Source organism: Pinus tabuliformis, chromosome J (assembly GCF_031772625.1).
Source record: "Pinus tabuliformis cultivar Carrire ecotype Pingquan chromosome J, CPIR1, whole genome shotgun sequence".
NCBI classification, from domain to species: Eukaryota; Viridiplantae; Streptophyta; class Pinopsida; order Pinales; family Pinaceae; genus Pinus; species Pinus tabuliformis.
The window spans coordinates 208,259,785-208,284,872 of NC_142295.1; the positions used below are offsets into that span (position 1 = coordinate 208,259,785).

A 25,088-nucleotide genomic window follows, 5' to 3' on the forward strand; every position below is an offset into this window, starting at 1 on the left:
GACTACCCACGGGAGATGCATCTTCATCCAACAGCCACTCTGGAGGGAGTGGCACGGGAGATGCATCTTCATCCAAGCAGCCACTCTCGAGGCGCCACTCCCTTTAAGGTACAAGTCAACTTTGACATCCCCATATTTGAAAGCCAGATAGATGTGGATGCCATAGATAAATGCCTAAATTTGTTAGAAGGATATTTTTCGGTTGATGATTTTCCCAATGGGGAAAAGATTACTTTTTCACTCCTCAAAATTGCCCCAAGAAATTATAAAAGAAGTTATAAAAGAAAGAGAAATCACTCTAATCATTGCCCTATAGATTTCTCAACATTTACAAACCTTGTAGGTTTTTCATTATTGAAGGGCTCCCTCTAAATTATGATAGCGTCTTCATGGTTCATTTCCTTATGAGTCAACTTGTACCCAAGGATCCCACTCGATTTATCAGTTACCACTCCTGCAATATTAATTGACAAGAACAACCAAAATATACAAGTATAATAGCATAACGACCATTTAGGGTTTCCATTACTTTGAATGAATTTCAAGGGATTTTGCGTACTAACCCAGACTAGCTCTAGGGGAAATCCAAACATCACTCAAATCTATTTTCATAAATAATTATCATACCCTAGATACTCCGAGTTAGAAACAAGAGTATTGGGGTAAGGGTTTATATATATATATATACATATATTTAACCTTCATCTCAAAGAGAAACTTGCAGACCTCAGAACATAAAACTTTCATATTAGACAATGAACATATAGTACATACCTTAGACTTCTTTTGATTGTAAGATTGGTGTTCCATAGGACTTGAAGCTTTTCTTGGAGACTGAAAACATATTAGTAGATGACTAAAACACAAAATAACAATACTTACCTGATTTTAATGAAATATTCAAGGCTTCTTCTACATGTTGGAGTAATACAATTAGATGGCTTCCTTCCTTGAGATGAGTTCTTCCCTTCTTCAATGATTTATTATGCACTCTTATAGTAAACTGATCTTACAGCAGAGATTTTCTAATAAAATTTTTGCCACTTATGTGTCACGGTCTCCATGTGTATATATATATTATACACAAGTCTCTTCAATCCTTAGATATTTTGTTTACGGGATTAGCGAGCTATTATCGAAGGTCTTTTTTAGAAATGATTGTAGACCTGATAGAGACTGAAGTATTTGGTAAGGTTTTCTAATGAGATTATGAATGTCTCTATGTTACTGGGTCAAGTAAATTATTTGCGGGTTTCAAAAGTTATCTCCAAATTTCAAAATATATAACTCGGTTACTCATAATTTTTGGACAGGCCATTGAAATTTCGGATCTCACAAAAGGTTCAGATTCTTTTGATGTAATTTCAGACCTTAACATTTAAGCACAATACTTCACTTTCTCCTTCAAAAGATTCGGCCTTGAATGGACTATTTTCTTAGCCTCTCGCATTTTTGAAGTAGAGTTTTTAATGCTCTTCAAAACCCCTCGCTCTTCCTTGCTTAGGCCTGCGGCCTAGTCACTGTGGCAAGGACTAATAGAATGTGCCCAAAATTTTTTCTCCTTTCTCCTAGGAGCTCAGTCTTATAGATCTAGTATTTCTTCTTTGTTATGAAGTCTATGTGATCTTCTTACAGCCCTTATGCCATCAAACCAAGCTCTAATACCATGTTGAGAAATCTAGGGCAGTTAGGTTAGGACTAATTCAATTTGATTTCTCTTAACTTTGATAGATGCTTGTGACATTATGTTAGATTTTTCTTCTCCTTGTTATTATTATGTTATCTTATCATCAAACAGCGACCAAAAACATGAAGATCATCAATGAAAAATGGATACCAGATGTAGGCACTCAACCAGGTTAAAACCCCTCTGAAGGGGAGAACCCAGTCAAGCTCTTTCTTTCGTAGAATCAAGTTGAGACAATCCTAGACCCTTGACCTAAACCCCTCTCCATCCATCAAGTCAGTGTTTCATGAGATAGAACATCTTCTAGTTCATTTCTTTGACCTTATCAAAACATCGATCTTGTACTAAATTTTAGTCCTGCAACTATACTTAATTTCGGTCCCTGCAATCATGCTTAGACTTCAATTCCTGCAAACATGCTATACTTCGATTCCTGTACTCATGCTAGAATTTAGTTCCTGCACTTAGATCAGACTTCGGTTCTTGTACTCATGCTAGACTTTAGTTCCTCTACTTAGATTAGACTTTGGTTCCTACATATAGACTTTGTTCCATCTTCCTTCATCCCTTTTCATAGGTAGCTCTTCCTTATTACCTCTACGAACTTCTTGCCTCAAGAGAATTATAGATCAAAATAGATTGATTGTTATTTCTTCAAGGTCGAATGCTCTTTTATATATGCAGTCTTCACAAGGTGGACGTGTCCCTTCATGAGGTCGACTAGACAACTAATTGAGGCCAAATTTAAGTGGTTCCTGCATATAGACTTTGTTCCATCTTCCTTCATCCCTTTTCATAGGTAGCTCTTCCTTATTAACTCTACAAACTTCTTGCCTCAATAGAATTACAGATCAAAATAGATTGATTGTTATTTCTTCAAGGTCGAATGCTCTTTTATATATGTAGTCTTCACAGCGTGGACGTGTCCCTTCATGAGGCCGACTAGACAACTAATTGAGGCCAACTTTAAGTGCCTGAGGCTGACTTGATGGTGGAGGAGTTTTTATGACTAAAATACATGAAATAAATTTCTTTCTTTGATATAATGAACCCAAGAAGGGTCTAGATAATGGCAATAACTCTAGAAGCCTACAATGGAGGTTTTGACCTGTTAACCAATGACCCAAGCATGAAACCCATGCCTTAATAAGTCAATTTCTTTCAACAATAAAATTTATTTTTCTTTCTTTTTGACAAATACAATTATGAAGACCGACACTAGTTACATTCTTCAACAAGAACAAGTCCAAATCAGATAGCTCACTTGACAAGCATAAGGCAAGGCCCATGGAAAAAGGATTTGTAGGAAAAGTTGTTGATTACAAAGGTAATTTTGCCTCCACGGCGAAATGGGCCACCATCCAGACTCTCTTTGCCTTGGCAGCTCATAATGGATGGAGAGTTCATCAAATGGATGTGAAGACTGCTATCTTGAATGGAGACTGGAAAGAAAATGTCTTTATGGCTCAACTTGAAGTTTGCTCTAAAGGAAAAAAAAACTGAAAGTGTAAAGTTAACTGGCCATCTTCCAAAATTGAATTTCAAACACTTTAATCAGGATGATGCAACTCTATTTGTCAAGAAAGTTGGCAAATTTGTTGTATATCTTGTGATATATATAGATGATATATTAATAACAAGGAACAAAGAAAGTTATATTGCATCCAGAAAGAAAAAGTTGAAGAAGGGCTTTGAGATGACATATTTGGGAAACATTCACTACTATTTGGGCATTGAAGTAACCCAACATCCAAAGCACATATTCCTCTCCCAAAAGAAGTACATTGGAGAATTGTTGAACAGTTTTGGCATGGTTGAAAGCAACCCTCTATCTACTCCAATGGAACAAAACTCGAAGCTCACATCAAAAGAAGCGAATGAATTTGAAGACGCAACCAAGTAGAGATAGCATATGGGAAATTTTGTGTTAGTACTACCAAACCAAATATTGAATTTGTTGTTGGAATCCTTTCTAGATTTATGCAAAAACCTTGTGAAGCACATTGGTAAAGTCAGCCCCCTATAAGTTCAAGTCGGCCTACCCCTATAAGACACACCACTTGGGATCATCCAACCAATGTATAAACCCAGTTTGTCTCTCCTCTTCACCACCAATTCGGATCACTTCTGGGGAAGCATAAGATCTTATGTTCAAGTGAAGGAGAAGAAAGATAGTAAATCAAATTATCTGAAGCAGGCCTAATTTGTGGCCAGATCGAATTCTCTGAGGTAGATTGATGACATCTAAGGCAAGCGAATTTTTTGGGCAGATCTATTGGGAAGAAGGTCGTGTTCTAGGCAAACCTATCTCTGGGCATATTGACCAGGTTGTTCTATTAGTTAATATGACTTTGACTATAAGGATCAGATTGTATCTCTTCTTGACTTGAATAACTTCTCTAAGGAAAAGGTTGTTGGGATTTTTCGCCATGTGGGTTTTCTGAGATTAAAATATCCAATTTTTTTGTTTGGTTGTCTCTTTATGATCCTATTGTCTATTGTTGAAGATATTTGGGGTAATTGCTTAATGATTAATGTGAATATCAATAGAAGTAATTATCAGCTAGAAGACCTACAAAAAATCAACACAAAAAGAGTTTTGAAGTACTTGAAAGGAATTCAAGAATTTGGATTAGAATATTCAAAGGTGGATGACTTCAATTTGATTGGATATTCATATTGAGAGTTTGATGGAGACAAAGAAAATAGAGTGTTGACTACAAACTATCTCATGAATCTTGGATTAGCAACTGTTTGTTGGAGGTCACACAAACAGTGAGTTCCAGCAAATTCCATAACAAAGTTTGAATATGTGGCATTTGTAGAACAGTAGAAGCAACAAAGGAGATAATGTGACCTGACTATTGAAAATGTAACTAAGGTCAGTCTTCATAATTGTCATTGTAATTATATCAATATGTATTTCATGTAAAAACAAAAGAAGAAAAAATATTTTATTTCCTAGCATGTTCTTCATGCTTTGTTTTTGGTCAAAATAAAATGAAAAAGGGCATGTTCTTCATGACCCTTGTTATATAAAAATTAGTTAGTTAAGTAGTTATTAGGCAAAGGGCATGATCAAAAATCATGCCCATTCACCAAGAGGCACCCAGGGCAGTAATCATATTCTATCTTTTAATAATAATAAATATGATTTTTCTGAGTAATTGAAAGTGTTGAGCCATCTGGTATCGGAGCATTCCGCACCCGGGACGTTGCTGTTGTTAGGCCATCAGGTACCATTGTTGCACCTGTTCAACGCTGCTCCTGTCACATTCAGATTCCATCTGCATCTCCCGTTGCCTCCCTGCGACCACCCTGTTGTTCGTTGTTCTTCGTCTGCTGTTCTCCGCCAGTCATCAACCCGACCGCACCGGTTGCCATCGCTATCCTACCGTCTCAACCACCCGTTGTTATCTCTGCCATCTCCTGTCCTCTCACCCCCACCCGCCACCATCTCCGCAAGCAAGTACTGCCATCTCAACACCTCCCAACACCGATAGAACCAGCAGCTAAAAATTTGTTGCTATTCTGACCATCAAAACAGTGTGTCTCCAGTCAACGGGACACGTCAGATCAGCTACATAGGTCGATATACAATGCGGAATTACACTATATAATTAAAATTTAATTAGTTAATTTATATATAACTTAATTTAATTACTTAAATTAGTTATATAATTTAAATTATTTAAATTTAAAAATATAAAAAATAAAAATAAAATAAAAAATTAGTTCAAGTTAAGAAAGGAATTTAAGTTGGTGGACAAATATACAGCCCCACAAACCTGTTTAATGTCGTCAATGACAATGACCGATTTCAGCAAAAAATTGATTGATCTGGAGAATAGGATTACTAGCCACTCCAATGATTTCAACCAAAAATTAGTCTATCTCGAGAGTAAGGTTATCGAACATTCCGACAATATCAAGAAGCTACAGGATACGACAAGTCGAATAGAACAACAGCTCGGGCAGAACTATATCAAATCTGAAATAAATCATAATCAGACAATGACGTTGTTGAACACTTTGTGTGAAAGGATGAAGGTTACACCCGAACAACTACTGTAAAATGATGGAGGTAATCAACAGCATAATTCATCAGATTCAACAAATTAAGCAGATTCTCATGAAAAAGTGGAGTCTCCAAAAAAATCATCCACGCACCATCAAGGAAATAGTAATGCGACTTTTTCAAATAAGCAACATTGGGATACATTCACCAATCAATACCCTCTTTTCACTCCACCGTTAGCGACTTATCAACGAAGAGAAAAAATCGAGCTACCCAAATTCGATGGTAACAAAAAATGCAACGTTGCGTTGTTGAATAAAGCAGAAGAATATTTCGAGATTTACGATATTGACAATGATGACGAAAAGATTAGACATGCTTCCATGAAAATGGAAGGCGAAGAATATAATTGGTATATGTGGTGGAAGAAGACGACAATCACCATCAGTTGGAGAAAATTTAAGGATGCATTCTTTAAAAGATTCCAAGGTGTAAAGGAAGAAGAGTTATTTTCAGCACTCATTAGATTACGACAAAAAGGAAATGTGGATGAGTACACTCGAGAATGGGAGACCTTAGCAACACGAGTACCTAGGTTATCAGAATCTCATCTAATTCAATCATACATCTCCGGACTTAAAACTCATCTACGAGTAGAGCTTGAGCTTCATGACATTACATCAATAACAGTAGCAAGACAAAAAGCAAAAGTTGTTGAAAAGAAATTTGAACAGATTCTGTGGTCAAAACTAGAAAAAGTATATTTGAAACGAAGAATGCCCCAGTCTGTGAATACGGATAATACAAGATATGTTCCACCACATCTTCGGGAAGGCGAAAAATCTAGCGTGGAAATACAAAGGATAAAAAAAGGCAAATGCAAACGTTGTGGCAAGAAGTGGGACCCTAAACATAGGTGTGCTAAAGGAAAAGAAACAAAAAACGTATATAACTGTGAAGCAACTAATGATTCAAACGGTGATGAATCAGACATAGGAGTAGAAGATGCCCCAAAATTCCCTCCGAAATTAGATGACGAAAGTATTCCGCAAGTGTCACTATCAACTATGACAAGTATATCACAACCCCAGACTTTAAAATTAAAAGGACAAATAAAGAAGAACAACGTACTGGTTCTCATCGACTCCGGTATAACCCACAATTTTTAAGATGCTACCGTGGCAAAGAGACTCAACCTTTTCTCATTTCCCTTACCCAACATGAAGGTGATGGTAGCTGACGGTAAGAAGATTGAAAAGGTAGGGAAATGTCATAAGGTCAAATTACAGATTCAAGACTTTAATTTAGAATTCCCATTCTTCACTATACCATTAGGAGGAGTAGATGTCGTCTTAAGTATCCAGTGGCTACGAACCCTAGGCACTTACTCTGCCACCCATCAAGAGCAGTTCATAAGCTTTAACTCGGAAAGGCAGAGGTACAAGTTATACAGACTCCAAGCACCAGAGAATCAAATTGTGTCGTCGTCCCAGATGATGAAGATGATTCGGAATGGAGCACCAACTTATGTAGTACAATGTCACTAGTTAGAAATGTTATCTACAAACATGATCAGCGAAGAGTCACCAGAAGTACAAGAGCTAATTCAGAAGCATGAAAAGGTATTCCAAGACCTGCCCATGAAAATGCCTCCTAACAGGGAAATCAAGCATACAATAGAAGTCAAACCAAGATCAGACCCCGTGAACATCACGCTGTATCGATATCCACATCACCAAAAAACTGAAATTGAGAGATTAATCCAAGACCTTTTCAAATGTGGGATCATCTCGAAAAGTAAGAGTCTGTATGTTGCTCCAGTGGTATTGGTAAGGAAGAAGGACGGATCATTCAGGCTATGCATTGATTATAGAGGATTAAACAAAATAATGATTAAAAATAAATTCCCAATTCCCTTTATCGACGAAATGTTGGATGAACCACATGGCGCAAAATACTTATCAAAATTGGACTTAAGGTCAAGCTATTACCAAATCAGAATCAAGTTGGACGACATACCAAAAACGACATTCCGAACACACGAAGGTCTCTATGAATTTAAAGTAATGCCCTTTGGGTCAACCAATGCACCAGCAACATTCCAAGCCACAACGAATGAGTTATTTCGTCCATATTTTGAGAAGTTTGTATTAGTATTCTTTGATGATATTTTAATTTACAGTAAAACTTGGAAGGAGCACCTACAACATTTGGATAAAGTTCTTACACTACTGACAAAGCATCAATTCTACACCAAGAAATCAAAATGCACCTTTGGGAAGGAAGAAGTAGAATATCTCAGACACATAATATCCCATGAAGGAGTAAAAGTGGACCCTAATAAAATCAAAGCTATAAAGGAATGGACCAAACTAATTAATATATCCAAGCTAAGAGGGTTCTTAGGATTGACTGGATATTACCGAAGATTTATTAAAAACTATGCACATATAACTACACCTCTAACAAACCTTTTAAAGAAGAATTCATTTCAATGGAATGAGGAAGCGGGAAGGTGTTTTGAAGAATTGAAGGAAGTTATGTCCAATGCCCCGGTATTGGCAACTCCAGATTTCTCTAAACCATTTATCATCGAGTGTGATGCTTCCGGATTCGGTATAAGCGCAGTGTTAATTCAAGAAGTGTTACAATTTGGGTACCAGAGGACAAGTGGTTCCCTAAGGCTTTGATCTTTGGCTTAGGGTAAAGTGTAAAAAAATATTTTTTACTTTTCTCCTAAAGTGACTTTACAAGTGGTAAAGTAAATTTAATTTAAAAGTGGTGGTAAAGTTACATTCTAATTTAAAAGTGGCTTTATAAGTGGTAAAGTTACATTCAAATTTAAAAGTGCCTTTATTAAAGTCAATGAAAAATTAAAAAGTGAAAAAGTGACTATGGAAATAAAAGGCTAAGTGGGTCTTTATTTAAGTGGGTGAGTTAAAAATTAGAAAATGAGAATTAAATGCACATTTATTCTCATCCCTAGATCTAAATGAATCTCAGCCATTAGATCTTAGGGTAACCTAAAAGGTCATTTAGAGAATAAAAGGAGAAGAGAAGAGGAAAAGATTAATTCATTTCTTTCATGCGCATTTGAGAGAAAGAGAAGAGAGAGCAAGGAGAAAATTTCATAGCAATGAGGAAGTGAAGGAGAGTAGCAAGAAGACATTTCAGCAAATCTAGGCAACAGCGTTTATTGGCACACATCCCAAGGCAAAACGCACAGCAGAAGAAAGACACAGATATCGAGGAAGAGGGATAGCACAGAGATCGAAGAAGAGGGACAACAGCAAGGGCACAAATTTTGAGGCAGTCGTAATGCTGAAATATGTACGGTCTGTACAAGTTTTGGGCACATTTTTCGAGGCAGACAGTACAGCATTTAATGTTGTTTTATTGCTAGAAAAAATTATGTTTTTGCTATTTGTTGATTGGCACGATTTTTGAAGTGGAGTTCAAGCACGAAATCAAGATAAGTTGTAATTTGTGGTCGCTGGAATCTTTACTGTGTATTTTAGTTTCTCTGTAAAAGAATTTTCAGAAATAAAGAAGAGCTCTCAAACTGGTTTTCCCCAAGAGTTGTAGGGGGTTTCTCCAAGGTCACATTGACCAAAAATCACTATGTTATTTTGTGTGTAGCTGTCATAATTTTGTTGTGTTTTATTTCTGCAATTTCAGCAGTTGTGAAATCTCTAAATTTGTGTTTTCAGAAAAATATTGTCATTTCCAGATTTTAGAATTTTTATCATGGTTGGATTTAAAACTAAATGCATGGAGTGATAAGGAAAATTGATAACTGGAGTGGGGGTTGAAATTTCTTCAAGAAGGGTATCCAATAGCTTTTGAAAGCACGAAGCTCAAAAAAAGAGAACGTCTTAAGCCCACATACAACAAGGAAATGCTCGCTATTATGCATGCACTGGCTAAGTGGAGACAATATCTTTTGGGAAGTAAGTTCTCCATTCGAATAAACCATAATTGTCTCCAGCACCTCCTTCAATAAAAAACACTTTCCGAAGAACAACAAAAATGGATCGAAAAATTTTCCGATTTTGACATGGAGATACTACATAAAAGGGGAAAAGACAATGTAGTAGCAGATGCCCTGTCAAGGAAAGACGAAGAACCAGCACTACTTGCAGTCTCGATTGTTGTTCCTGAATGGCTTAATGAGATTCAAAGTGAGTATGCTAAGGATCCATAAATAACTGCGATAATCAATAACCTTCCAAATAACTCAAAATTTGAATTGAAGAACGACATTCTATGGTACAAAGGAAGAATCTATCTGAATTTAAACTCCAAGTTTAAATCCAAGATACTCAAGGAGTCACGTGATTCACTGTCAGTCGAACATGTAGAATTCTTTAAAACTTACTACAATGCACGTCAATCATTCTTTTGGAAGGGGATGAGTCGCGATATTCAGAAGTATGTAGCGGAATGTGACACATGTCAAAGAAATAAAAGTGAAAATATTATGACACTGGGATTACTTCACCCCTTAAACATCCCGAATCAAAAATGGGAAGAAATATCAATGGACTTTATTGAGTGATTACCTGTATCTGAAGGCAAGGATAAGATTTTCGTAGTAGTCAACAAACTCACCAAATATGCTCACTTTATTGCAATGAAGAAATTAAACTCAGCTAAACAAATCGCTGAGATATTCTGCAAAAATATTTATAAATTACACGGTTTTCCGAAATTCATTGTGAGTGATAGAGATGCCAAATTTAAGGGTAACTTTTGGAAAGAGTTGTTCAACCATATAGGAACCTACCTAAATATGAGTTTCGCTTACCACCCTCAAATAGATGGACAAACGGAGGTTGTCAATAAATGTTTGTAAGCCTACCTACATTGTTACGCTACAGAAAAACAAAATAAGTGGGCTCAGTGGTTGCGTCTCACTGAATGGTGGTATAATTCTACTTATTATACCTCAGAAAAAATGACTCCATTCCAAGCTTTGTATGGGCACAGAGCTCCAAAACGGAAGAATCTAGCTACCGTCTAGACAAATCTACCAGTTGTTAAAAGCCAACTAGAAAAAACCCAAAAAATCGTCCAAACCCTAAAAGAAAATTTAAATAATGCAAGAAACCGTATGAAGCAACAAGCTGACCGAAACAAAACTGAAAGAGAATTTGAAGTTGGAGAATGGGTATTTGTCAAGCTCCAACCATACAAGCAGTTGTCCTTGAAACAAAAAGGAAAAAATAAATTGGCACCGAAGTTCTATGGACCATACCAGATCAACAAAAAGATTAGCCAAGTTGCATATAGTTTAAGCCTTCCGGATAAAAGTCGTGTTCACAACGTCTTCCATGTATCCTGCCTTAAAAGGGCACTGGGCGACCATCAATCAGCACAAACAATGCTTCCATCCTTAGATGATGAAGGAAGGGTCATTTTAGAACTAGAAGGTATCATATCCACCAGAGAAAAGAAGCTTCGATCTCGTGTAATCAAGGAATACTTGATCAAGTGGAAGGACTTACTAGAAGAAGAAGCTTCTTGGGAGACTGAAGCATTTCGTCAACAACATCTGTCGTTACCTATGCTTTGAGGACAAAAGAATTTTCTGGAAGGCAATGTTATATAAAGTTAGTTAGTTAAGTAGTAATTAGGCAAAGGGCATGATCAAAGATCATGACCATTCACCAAGAGGCACCCACAGCGGTATAAAGTCAGGGGCCTCCCTCAAATTGTAATCATCTTCTATCTTTTAATAATAATAAATATGATTTTTCTGAGTAATTGAAAGCGTTGTGCCAACCTTTGTAAAAGAAAAAAAATTGAACTTTTGTAAGTGTCATTTGTCTCTCCAATTTGCCAAATCGGCCCTCCAGAAGACAAGTTGGCCTACCCAAAGGATGTGTCCCTTCACACAAATGAACAACTATAAATAGAGCCAATTTGTCTCAATCAAGGACAGATTTTGTAGCATCTTTGAGGCATGAGAGCGAGCTTTCTGAGGTACGAGGGCAAGGTTCCTGACACATATATATCCGAGATTCCTGAGGCATATATCCAAGATTTCAGAGGCAGGATAAAGGGTGATATATGAGGCAACATATTACTGTGAAAAAGGCACTATACCCATGTAAAATGACAAGTTATTTGAGGCACTGTAGTTCTGTGAAATGTGAACTTTTAAGAAAGTTTAGTTCTGTGATGATGCAAGCTTTGTGTAGCACGTCATTTTGTGATGATGCGAGCTTCCTATATCACTTCCTTCCTAATGAATCATGATGTAAGCTTTTTGTGGCAACATACTCCTGTGGTATCCAAGCTCACTGTGGCACTATACTGTTCATTTGGGGTAGCATCGGATGTGCTCTAGCCATGAAAATTGGTGGAGAGGCTAAAGCACATGAGATCTCCAATACCCAGAAATGGTTTGGGCAGATTCTAAACAGTTTGGGAGATATTAAAATAATTAATATTTTTAATGGAGTCCCTAAGTCTAAACATAGGGAAAATAAAATATTAATGTGAATTAATATAAAACTGTGTTAGAAGGGTCCAAAATTCATGGATCAAACCAGAGTTAATCTTAACCATTAATCTCGATCGTTGAATTGTCAACGAGAAAAGTATAAGAGGAAGCTTGAGAGTCACTTGGAGAAGACACCAAGTTGATCAAGATTTCGATTTTCTGGGACAAGGTTTGTTGAGGAAGTCGAAAGAGTGATCAGAGTTGCAGTTGAGGGGCAGTGAATACAGAAGCAGAGAGGCAGAGATAGTACCAGGAGGATCAACGCAGAAGCCACAAGAGAGGGACGCAGAGCCAACCAAGGGTTCAAGGAAAGCCAGCCAGGGCTCACGCAGAGGCAGCCAGGAGCTGCGCAGTGCCTCAGAGAGCCAGCGTGGGTGACGCAGAGGCTCTAAGGGCTGACGCAAGGAGAGGTTGACGCACGGCAAGCCAAGGTGACATTGGGCAAACGCTGGGCCAGAAAGGACTGACGCAGTCCTTAGAGGCTGACGTTGGGGTTTTCGTGGGGCAGATTGGAGTTGGGAGTTTTTGGAGTGTTTATCCGGGGCTTCAGCCAGAATATCTGCTTCCGAGTAGAGAGGTACTACTGCCGAGATTATTCTCCGTTAGGTGAGCCGGTTTTGGCACCCAGATTGTATTCTTAGACTGCTTAATAATTAAAACCCTCAGATAGTTGCACTGGTTTTCCCGCATTGGGTTTTTTCGGGGACATTGGTCCAAAAACAACAGTGTCACTTGTGTGCTTGTTTTGTTTCCTTCAGTTGATGATCTATAATGTGTTGAGCATGTACTTGTATTTATTTTCGGTATTTACATGGTAAATAACTTTTTAATTAATCAAAACGAGTAGGAAAAAATAAATCAGAAAAGTACATGAAGGGTTTCTAACAGTTAGACTTAGAAATTCCAACATATACTTATGTGATTAGTTGACTATCTTGCAGAGAAAACATGGAAAAGTTTGGAGGGCTGACTTGGCACTTGGTTCACTGGTTAGTTTGACTTGTATCTCTCTTGTTGATGAGAATCTATAAGGAAAGGATTGTTGGATTTTCCCCTTGTGGATTTTTCCCTGGCCTCTGGCCTAATCTCTAGTATCTTTTGTCTCTTCTACACTTTCTTTATATCTTTGAAGGTATAATTGCTTGATGACCTAAGTAAATGAAGTAAATACTAAAAAGAAACATAGATAACAGTCACCAGTAATTATCATGTTCATAAATTCCAGCTTTCAAACAAATTTCAACACTGACAATATTAAATTATACTAGAGGCTTCAAATTTCTAATAAATAAGGGGGTCAAATCTTCCTATAAAACAAAGAGAAAAGTAAAAATATAATTTTACACAATAATTAAACAAAACAAGAAGACATTAATACTGTATAGCTGACCTGATACTTCGGAAGATACAAGGGACAACCAAGGAGTGCATCAATGCTCCCCAAAGAACCTTTGTTCGTTAGTTGCTCCACCTATATCACAGAAATTATGTAGTTTGAAACTAAATAATGACCTGATTTAGCAAATCTTCAAAAAATCCCATTAATTCAAATATCACAATTTGTGCACGTAACAAGGCCAAACAATATTTTAAAGCACCAAAAAGGTATGCAAGTACTCACAACTGCTAATAGATGAAAATTAGCAGGAAGAAACTGCAATGCCGGAGAGGACCTACAACCCACATTGCAAGAGTGTTCAGCCACAGTCGGTCATAATGCTAAAACATTCATAAAATAAATACAATATGAATGCATGGGCATCATCGAAATCTGTCTTGAGACTTGAATGAACATATTGGACAGCATATCCTATTCAGCAGCAACCTTTGCAGGTAAGATGTCACTAGAGGCAGGATATTAAGGCAAATTGGTGACACCTCACCATCCAAATTCATCCATATTTCACCTGTACAATGGTAAACGCCTATCAAAATACAAACTATGTGAACTGGGATAGAGGCAGCATGACAATCAACAGAGTTAAATTATTAAACAATTGGATTAGCATGATATTTATTTTGATAGAAAACTAAGCTATAGGCAATTGTTTCTGTTTAATGCAAATTATAAGTTAACTTACAAAAAAGTCCAGCATACCTTGTAAGCCACCACAGGGACCAGGATCAACCTGAAGATGGCCAGACTCAAGATCTAAAAGGAAAAGGCTCTCAAACTCTCCTGTGTGTTTGGATATCCTGCCAGAAACAGGCACGATATGTTTGTAAAAGTCTTTAATTCAAGTCCAATATGTCACAATACACTCATAGGAGTAAAGTTAAACATCTAGCAACGAAAGTTACCATTCTATAACAGACGGATGCAGTTCTGTACAGCCTATTAGTCCCGCTAATTCATCATAAAAGAAACCACGAGCTAGTGGCAATGACTTGCAAGACTCCACAACCATTTGCAACAATGATAATGCCTCCTCAGAACTTGCTTTCTGCAAAGGTAAACTCAAATTTATCAGTAAAAATAAAGAACAAAAGTCAAACATTAACCAAAACACCAAGCAAAAGTATAAGGCCTAGTTTTCAAAATACTTCCCAAGGAAAACAAAGAAACTACTAGATTTAGTCAAAATTGAAAGAAATAATTATGTTTTATGTAAACACAACCATCAGACTCATGAAGTGCAGTAGAAAAACTGAAACAGTAAGAAGATACAGAAGATTTATATTGTAGTACACATACATACAAAAATGTCCAAGGTGTCACGGGAGATTGCACAAAATAAAGGATAAGAACTCAAAAAACAAGCTTGGAGAACCGTAAATATCAAGACAAAATAGAATATAACCAAGCATAAAATACAAAGCAGTAAGTAGCAAAGGCAACATACAGAGCAAAATTCGAAAGCCTGCCCTTGAAGAGTAAGCTTATATATATTGCATTGGCCACAATGTAGTTTGTAGGAGTTTATTTTCAAAACTGAAATCAAAGTGAGGCTAGATATGCAAAAAGGGGTTGAAACTTGAAGTCTGTTTAACATCCATAGTTTCCCAACTTTAGCTTTCCCTTGCCATGAAATCTAAAGAACAATGGATATTAAAAACAGTAACAGAAATGCAAATGTTAAATATAGTCAATCCAACATGTTTAAAGAAAGCTCTTGTAATCGAATAAAGCAATTCAAAGATTCCAAAACACCTTGTAAGATCATTTCATCCTTAACTGTGAGCGCTCTCAAATGTCATATCAAGGCAAAGAAGAGAAGAATTTCAATTTCTCATACAAAAGTAGCATTAAGTGCATGCAATTGAGTGCTAGAATTTATGAAGGTAATGCCGTGATTGACACTAATGTTACAGACCAATACAAGGGCACAGTTCAATAATCCCTAGACAATGGGGAGTTTTGTTATTTTAGCTTAGAGAAAAAGATGTTTTGAGGTTGTCACCATTAAAATTAATGGAAATAAATTGGGGCAGATATAAATTATGTGACAAGGTTTGCCAAACTTCAACCTTGCGGTTGGAATTCAATAAACCTAAAAGAGAAATTTAAAGTTTGTTGAGGTTCATCGAACCTCATGGTCATTGATCAAGTCCATAGCTCAAGCTCGTAATCTACCCTCGTTATTTCCGTGCCCATCATAACATTTATTATGATTGTCAATGTTGATTTCCTACTATTTTACGTTTATTTCATTTTAAAATTCATATATATATAAAGATGAACCCAATAGCAAACCTCATGAGAAATTCACTGAAAACTTCGAATGCAAATTGAACCTGATCATTGTCAAACTCGAACTAGAACCCAAACTGGGTGACTTACAATATATGCAAGAGAATTAATGATATATTATATTTACTTTTACACAATTTGTACAAAATCTAGTATGTCTTGTAGAGGGTGTTGAAATTTTTAAGTTTAACTCGTTAGAAATTCTTCCTGTACTATCTGATTTATTTCTTCCTACTTGTTCAATTACTTAACAAGTTATTTACCATGTAAATACTGAAAATAAATACAAGTATAGTATCAACACATACAAATCATCAACTGAAAGTAAACAAGCACACAAGTGACACTGTTGTTTTTGGACTAATGTCACCGGAAAAACCCAATGCGGGAAAACCGATGCAGCGATTCAGAGGGTTTTTTTTATTATGCAGTTTCAGAATACAACCCGGGTGCCAAAAATGGCTCACCCAACAAAGAATGCCCTCGGCAGTAGTACCTCTCAGTCAGAGACAGATATTCCAGCTAAATCACTGGATGAACGATCCCACAGCAACAATGCAGCCTCTGCTGCTCTGCGTCACTCTGATAGGGATTGCGTCACCCTATCCGACTCCCCAGCTCCCAGACTATCCCACAAAATCCTCTAGCGTTGCCTCTAGGCCCTGCGTCAGCCTCTTTGGCCTCTACGTTAGCTTCTATATCCTCTGCATCATCCCCTAGACCCTATGCATCTCACATGCTGGCCTCTTTGGCTCTGCACAGCTCCTAGCTGCCTCTATGTGGCCTCTAGTTGGCTCTACATCAACCTCTCCCGACTCTGCGCTGATCCTCCTGGTACTAACTCTACCTCTCTGCTATGTACTCACTACCCCTCAACTGCAACTCAGATCACTCACTCGATTTCCTCAGCAAACCCTGCCCCAAAATCGAATTCTTGATCAACTTGGTGTGTTTTCCAACTGACTCTCAAGCCTCCTCTTATACTTTTCTTGTTGGTCCATCAACAGCCGAGATTAAATCTCTAATCAACGGCTAAGATTAGATTTGACTTGATCCATGACTTTTGGACCCTTCTAACACAGTGTTATATTAATACCCTTTAATATTTTATTTTTCCTAAGTTTAGACTTAGGAACTCCATTAAAAATATTAATTATTTTAATATCTCCCAAACTAGTTAGAATTTGCCCAAACCATTTCTAGGACTTGGAGATCTCATGTGCTTTAGCCTCTCCACCAATTTGCATGGCTAGAGCACATCCAATGCTACCCCAAATCAACAGAGGGTCACCCTACAAGGCAAACACTAGACCAAGTGACAACAACGAGGTAAAGGTCATGTTGTCGCAAAATCTAGCAGACCTTGGAGACGGGTACCCTAAAAGGATAGAACTAGACCAAGGGGTAACAATGGGATAGTGGCTTGTTGCAGCAAAATCTAGCAAGTCTTGGAGAGGGAAAACCTACAAGGTATAAACTAGACCTATACGCAACAATGGGGTAGTGGCCCACTATCACCACAGCCAAAAACCCCCTGCTCTTTACAGAATTTCACCAATGGAAGCACTCGCAGTAGAAAAGAGATCACTTATAATAGGTATGCTAGGGCTAAATTATAAAACAATCTCGCTAGGAGGTCTTCAAGAAAGACACAATTTTGGACCAAGGCTTGACAAGGAAGATGAAGAATCTTGGAAACGAGGACTCAAGACCTATGGTTTGATTGATTTGATGAGTGTCAGAGAAACTCATGGTCAGAACAAGGAGAAAAGGTTTCTTGCATTGTATTTTAACTACGCCAAGGCTTATGAAACCTTCAAGAAAGTCCTTAACTTGAGGGAAGAAAAACTAGGGTTCCTCTTAGGGCAAACACCTAGGGCAAGAGAATTTATAGATGAAATTGAAGTGGATGCCCACCAAATTAACAGGTTTTGTGGAAAACCTAACCAACTTGACGTTTACGCTCTCCAACCACCAAAATCCTTCTCCCGAGAGATTCACACCAAGCCCTAGAGTTTTTCCCTAGCCTTGAAAGGACCGAATTTAATAGAGAGAAAAGATGGATTAAATATGAGATTGATCACCAACAAGTTGGACTAGTGCCTTGTTCTTTGGGAGAATGTAGTCTAGGATGATTTAAGTTAGATAAACTTGTTTTCGAGGTTGAAATTTGATGCTTGTTACCACTCAAGCTAGCAGGGGACCTAAAAGGGGTTCCTAAGAGGGAAACTGCCAAGTTAAGGGCAACGGACGAGGCTTAGCCCTTTGTCACCACAGTTAAGTCTCCCTGCTCTTTACAGACTTTCACCGATGGGAGGAGTCCTGGTAGTGTAGGGATCACTTGTAAAGTATATGTCAATGGATAGGTGGAAAGTGACCCTGGAAACCCTTTGCCATGGATGGAGTGAAGAATGGAACTTGCTCTCTTTAAGCAAGGGACTTAGTCCTCCAGGTGTAAGGGGTGAGGATTGGAGGGTTGAGAGGAAGGAATAGGGTTATAGACGAGGTTCTCAATCCCTATAATCCTTGGGAAACTTGGATTCCCAAATGGTCCTTGACAGATAATCTTTATTGAGAAGTGGGACTACACGGGGCCAAGTGGACCCAGTCCAGGTTCGGGGATGGAATGTAACAACCAATGATGTTCCTATCCTAGACAAGGTGAAAGGAAAGGACCAAACAAGAATATTTACTTCAAAAGGTTGAATTGATCCTGTTGAGGTCTAGCCTTGGGGATGCCTAGGCAAAATTCGATCATAGAGCTAGGGCTTGGGATTCCTGGAGATTCCACTGTTAGAATTGCCTCAAATTTCGAGGAGAGGGCGGGGACCTACCAACGCAGTAGCCTATAGGAGATCGAAATTTTCCCTTGGGTAAATTCCCAAGAAATTGATGCCCTAGGTGACCTAATGGGGCTAGACCTAAGGAAAAAGGGGAAAAGGGTAAAAAAAGGGTTACAATGATCACCGCTTGTGAGGGATCACTGCCTAATTCACTTGAGGATATGGTGTCAAGGATGATGATGAGTAAGAACTTGGTTTCTTGATCAAGGAGGCCTGGAAAGTCAAATTCATCCAATGTTGAGAGAAAGAAAAGAAAAGTGACTTTCAATAATTTATACTTCAAAACAAATGATGCAAGATTATAGAGACAAATAGGAGAAGTGGTGAAAATTGATTTGTCAAAAGCTTACGACAGAATCCGCTGGACCTACCTCCGGATGCTGTTAACACATCTAGGATTTATAGTTGACTTTATCAATTGGATTATGGGATGTATCACTAGTGTCAATTATGCGGTCCTTATTAATGGAGCAACCTCTCCCTTCTTCAAAGGACAAAGAGGGTTAAGACAAGGATGCCCTTTGTCCCCACTGCTCTTCCTTCTGGTAGCAGAAGGGCTGAGTCAACTAATTCTAAAAGCCAAAAGGGAAGGAACTTTAAAAGGGTTGGAGGTTGCAGTCAACTTATTCATTTCGCACCTTCTCTTTGTCGATGATATTTTACTCTTCAGCAATGGGAACCAGTCTGAAATAAAGGAGATTAAGAAGATTCTTGAGCTTTTTATGAAAGCTACCGGGATGCAAGTGAATCATAGGAAATCTCAGCTCATTCTGGAAGGCTTTAACAGACAGGAGACAAGCCAAATTACCTCAGTTCTTCCTTTTGATGTTTATAAGCTCGAAGATCCTTTCAAATATCTGGGGTTTTGGCTAAAACTGGATAATTACAGGAAACAGGACTGGAATTGGTTGGTAGCAAAGATTGAAACTAGAATCTCTCATTGGAGCTTCAGGTGGCTTTCCAGAGTAGGAAGGTTAACTTTAATTAAATCAATCTATTGTCGCACAGATTGTCACGAAAACGCTCAGACCGGGGGCTGTCACCTTGATCCCCGATCTCCCCATTTAAGCCTGTCTCCCACGGCTAAGGGGGGTAGACCCTATGGGAAAATGGATGACCAACTGAAGACCAGTTGGGTTGGGAGACAGAAGGGAAAACAAGCACTTATTTGATTTTATTAAGTTAATAGACCAGTGCCTTATGGAGTTAATGATTAAATGATTATTTACTAAATGTTGCAGAAACATAAACCATGTAGAGCAATCATTTATCATCAAATAACCCGAGCGATGCAAGATATCCAGTAAATTCACAATGCTTTAACGGTGATCCAACAATTAAACTTAAAGAAAAATTAAATGCTTTAAATGATCATAAAATTTAAACGTTGATTAGTTACCACTCTCACATAGCTAACTTTAACTAAACATTTAAGTGCATTTAGCTATAGAGAAATGGAACATAAACACTGCAAAAATCGCCAAAAATGAAATTTTCAATTTTTTTATTAAGCTTTTTCAAAAAATTTAAATTTATTTAATTATTTATTTATTTATTTTTATTTTATTTTTATTTTTTTTCAAATTTTATAACTAAAAATGCAATAAAACTAAATTAAATCTAATATCTAATCTAAAATTTTAAAAGGAACCTTTTGATTTTTTATATTTTTTTTTATAAATGAAACAAAAAATGAACAAAGAAAAATATCTAACTCTAAAAAAAACGAAGTCCTAAACTAAATAAAACTTTAAAAATTCAAAAGTTAAACTGGAAAAAAAAAAATAATAAATAAAAGAACAAATCAAAAATCTTTTTATTTTTTCAAACATTTATGATTTTTATTTTTTTATATTTTTTTAGCTTTTATGATTTTTTTATTCATAAAAAAAAAGACAAAACTAAATGTAAACGTAACTATACAAAACTCTAAAACAAAACTAATGATTAAAACTTTTATAATTTTTTGGGACTTTCTATAAAAAAAAAAATTATGATTTTTTTTAATATATTTATTTATTTTGTTATTTTTAAAGTCAAAATTTGAACAAAACTAAACCAATCTAAAACTAAAATTTAAAATCTAAAAAAAAAAAAAAAAAAAACCTAAAATCTAATCTAAACCTTAACTATACGAAATCTAAACTAAATAAAACGCAAAAAATATAACAAAAGACGAAAATGGATTTTTATGGTTTATTATTTTTTTATTATTTTTTTTATGAAATTGTAAAGTTCTGAAATTAAAATCAAAATAAAATAAAACTAAAATCTAACTAAAAAAATTAAAATCTAATCTGAACAAAGAAAGTACGCTAAATTAAAATCTCAGATACGTTCTAATCTATACTAACTTTTACCCACGCATAAAAAAGTGGTGATCGTATTGTGTGTGTGTACAGGAGGAACACAGGTCTTCGACAACAGCAAAATGGAGCTCTGGCATTCGAAGGTGAGCAGCACGTGAAAGAGAAATGCATGCAGGGAGCTGTGGCAATGTTTTGTGGCAGAAGTATGGAGCAACTAGCGTGCAGGCAGAGAGAGACAGTTACAAACTTCTGGCAGTGTGGATTTGCTAAGGATTATGCAGGCGGAAAGGAGATGACAGTTTAGAGATGGGGCTGCGGGTGAACTGAGGGTTTCAGTTTTTTGATTTTATTTTTATGTTTTTTGCAAGCTAGATGTGGAGGAGGCTGTTGCGGTGAGGGGAGAAGAGACAACGATGAAGCTGCGTGAAGGAGGAGGAACGAGCAGCAGATGGAGCCACGGGAACAGAGGACGCAGGGGATGAGTAGATAATGGGTTTCATATGCAAGGAATGAGAAGGCAGCACAGAGAAATGAAAACGACGTGCAGTTGCGTGAGGGTGAGGGTTTGGACAGTGAAACCCCTCTAAAAATTTTTGAAATTTCTCCAAAAATTTGAGACTCCAAGAAGCAGGAGAAAAAGGGACCAAAAAACCCTCCAAATTCTCCAGATTAAATTGTCTCAGATTTATTTATGAAATCCTTGCAGACCTTTTCTCTAGATAAAAAATTTAAAACCCTGGATTGCAAAAAAGATGCACCTGCAAAGGCTATTTTCTGGGGCCAGATCTGGCTTCACACACAAAAAAATTCTTCTCAGACCTGCAACCTACAAATGGAAAACAAAAACCCAGAAAATATATGCAAGGATTAAAAATAAAACCCTACAAACCAGCTACGAATTTACAGTATTTATAGATCTAAGGCTCTTTAGCAGCCAGATTTGTCAATAATCCACAGTTATATTTTCAGAATTTCAAACTTAATGTGAGGTGCTTCAAAAAACCCTGCATGCATTCATAAAAAAAAATTCAAATGATAAGCCCAGGATCAAGAACTGGCTGGGCTCTTTCAGAAAACACAATCCGGGAGTTGGCTAGTTCAGCGGAAAACTTCCCCTAACGCCCGGTAATCTAAAAAAAGGGATATCCTGCACAGCTTACAATCAACCATTAACATAGAGGGAGAAAACAATAGTGGAATCCAGATCAAATGGACATACCTGCGATTATATTTCAGAAATCTAAACTATCATTTAAACCCCAAAGATCAGACAAGATACCTGTGTCTGAATCAATCTTCATCAAGCTATTATTGATGACTGAAAATAAAACTATGCAGAAAAATAAAAGGCCTTACAGCATTTCCAGAACAGTAACACCAGCAAGATTTTTAACCCCAAAGTCTTTCTTTATTGCACAAAAAATGACTACAAGAGATCTTTCTTTAGCACCAGAGTCTCAGATCCAATCTGATCTCAAATGACCCCTAGCACCCTATTTAAAGGAAAAATTCCGAACAGCTAGTTCGAGTGATCCATGTCAAACTAATCTCGACCGTCGATGAGGATAGATATATTTTAATCTCATCCGTCGAATTTTTAAATGCAATTTAATATATTAAAAAATTAAAATTTTGCATTTATTTACTCAAAAATTTGACTTATTATTATTTTCTTATTTTTTTATTTATTTTTAAAATTTTATTTTATTTTATTTTTTTATTTTTTAATTATTTTTAAAATTTTAAAATTTTACTATTATTTTATTATAATTTTTATCTATTTTTTAATTAATTAATTTTTATTTTTGGATCCTCGAACTTAGCCTTCGGAAAAAACACCTAGGACCTAGGACTTAGGACTTATGAGGGGATTAAAACATTTTCTAACCCCCAAGACACTTTACATCATGACTTTTACAATTTTACATCTCAAGGAGGAAAACCCATTTGACATAGACCCTCATGGACTACCCAGTTCTACGACCAAATATAATCTAGCAGATCAACACACTAGGATTCCCCTAAGATTCTAATGACAAAATTCATTCCGGCTTTGGGGTTAGGCTGAAGGAAAACTCTGTCGATCATGGATCGGTGAGACAAAAAACCTTCCGGAACGTAGATTATCACTAGAAAATTAGGTCCACCTAGGCAATTTACATACATGACTCAACTCTGCTAAGATTATTTACAATTCACACATGCAGACTGGGTTTACAACATAAATTGATCAAGTTGACGATCACTGTCGAATGGCATGGACACGTCAATCAAGCGCTATCCCTTTTGCGAAGAAAAGGGGGTGTACTGTTATGGGAAGTTGACACGTAATGGTCAACACAATCCTTCTAGCAATTCCAGTTTACTAGGTTGCAATGACCTGGGTTCCTAAAGGTATTTTGGAAAAGATAAGAAGAATCTGTAGTAGATTTCTATGGGCTGGATCAAAGGAGGATTCAGTGCTTCCCTAAGTTGCCTAGGAGAAAGTGGCAAGACCGAAAGAATGGGGGGGGTGGGGTATAAAAGACCTCACTGCTTTCGAAACCTCCCTGGCAGCAAAATCAGGGTGGAGAATCATCAATATGGAAAATCTCTGGACGAAAGTGGTAAAACGGAAATACATTGACCCCACCCCTCTTAAAGATTGGATAAGGAACCCAGAAAAGAAAGGAGGAAATGTGTCGGTAGTCTGGAGGGCGACTATAGATGCCTTCAAGATTATTGAACAAGGCTTGTCCTGGCAGATTGGAAATGGTGAAAATATTCGAATTGGTAGGGACCCCTAGGTGGGGTGTAACGAAAATTTTGCTCTGCCCCCAGGCCTGATTAGGCATCTAGAGTCAAAAGGATTTCTTTTCCTTAATCAAGTAGAGAAAATTGGTCATTCATCCATATGGGGACAAGCATGGAAATCAGGAGAGGAATTGGACCTTCATCCCCATTGGTGGAATGATTGGAAGGTCTACATTCAAGAACTTTCTAGATCTAATGTAAGGTTAAAAGACAAACCGGATCAGCTGGTGTGGGCTCACGCTGATTCTGGGTCCTACTCCCCAAAATTTGGATACAAGTTCCTCATGACTAAGAAAGGTTGGGGAGATCCGGAATGGTGGGCAAAGTAATTATGGAAGCTAAAGTGCCCTGCTAAAGCCAAGATTTTCTTCTGGTGTATTCTAAAAGGAAAAGTCCCTACATGGGACATTCTCCAATCCAGGTTTAAGTCAGGGCCGGGAAGATGCCCTATGTGCAAAAATGACTCTGAAACTATAGCACACCTTTTTATTGGTTGTCCTGTAGTTAAAAAAGTATGGGTGGAGGTTGAAAAGCTTATTCAATTAGCGGCAGCCTAGGAAGGGGGAAATATCCCTGAAGCATGGCATAAATGGTGGCGCTTATATTCAAATGGGAAATTGCGGAATCTACCTCCTATTATCTCTTGGGGTATCTGGATTGCAAGAAACAGAACCATCTTTCTAGACAAGGAAACCCCTATTGAATCAATCGCCATTCAATGTACGTCTATTTACTCAAACATACCTGATTCAGAGGAAGAAAGGATGCCCAGACAGGTTAGAGAAGAACAAATCAAGGAAGGAGTGCCATGGGCTTATTTTGATGGAGCATCTCAAAATAACAAAGCTGGAGCAGGATTAATCATCCATATAAACGAAAGACAGTCTCTAAAAGCTTCCGTGGGCTTAGGCAGTGGCTCAAATAATTTTGCAAAATTATCTGCTCTAAAGCTGCTCCTATGTTGGCTTATACACAGGAACATCTTCACAGTTCAGATTTTTGGGGATTCATTAAATGTTATAAAATGGGAAAATGATCAAAGCAGATGTAAACATTATATCTTGTATCCTTTATTAGAAGAAATTCAGCGTTTAAAATTATCTTTTAATGTTTTCTCTATTCATCACATTAACAGGGAGCACAACGGTTTAGCAGACAGGCTTTCTAAAGAAGGTCTGCAACAAGCTATGGGCAGTTGGAGAATAGTGGAGGAAAACAATGGAGAAATCCATCTCTCGG

General features: G+C 37.2%; 1 protein-coding gene across 1 annotated transcript in view; it reads right to left on the reverse strand.

The window, feature by feature from the left end:
• The window catches only part of LOC149226416 (fanconi anemia group D2 protein), a 198,124-nt gene extending 182,357 nt beyond the window's left edge, over positions 1-15,767 (reverse strand). Inside the window, exons 1-6 of the mRNA XM_089380195.1 lie at positions 15,744-15,767; positions 14,515-14,657; positions 14,312-14,409; positions 14,039-14,120; positions 13,835-13,886; positions 13,604-13,684 (exon numbers count right to left, since the gene is read on the reverse strand). Of these exons, the coding sequence (XP_089236321.1) occupies positions 13,604-13,684; positions 13,835-13,886; positions 14,039-14,120; positions 14,312-14,409; positions 14,515-14,657; positions 15,744-15,767 (480 nt within the window). The remainder of the gene's footprint in view (positions 1-13,603; positions 13,685-13,834; positions 13,887-14,038; positions 14,121-14,311; positions 14,410-14,514; positions 14,658-15,743) is intronic.
• Positions 15,768-25,088: the final 9,321 nt, after the last annotated feature.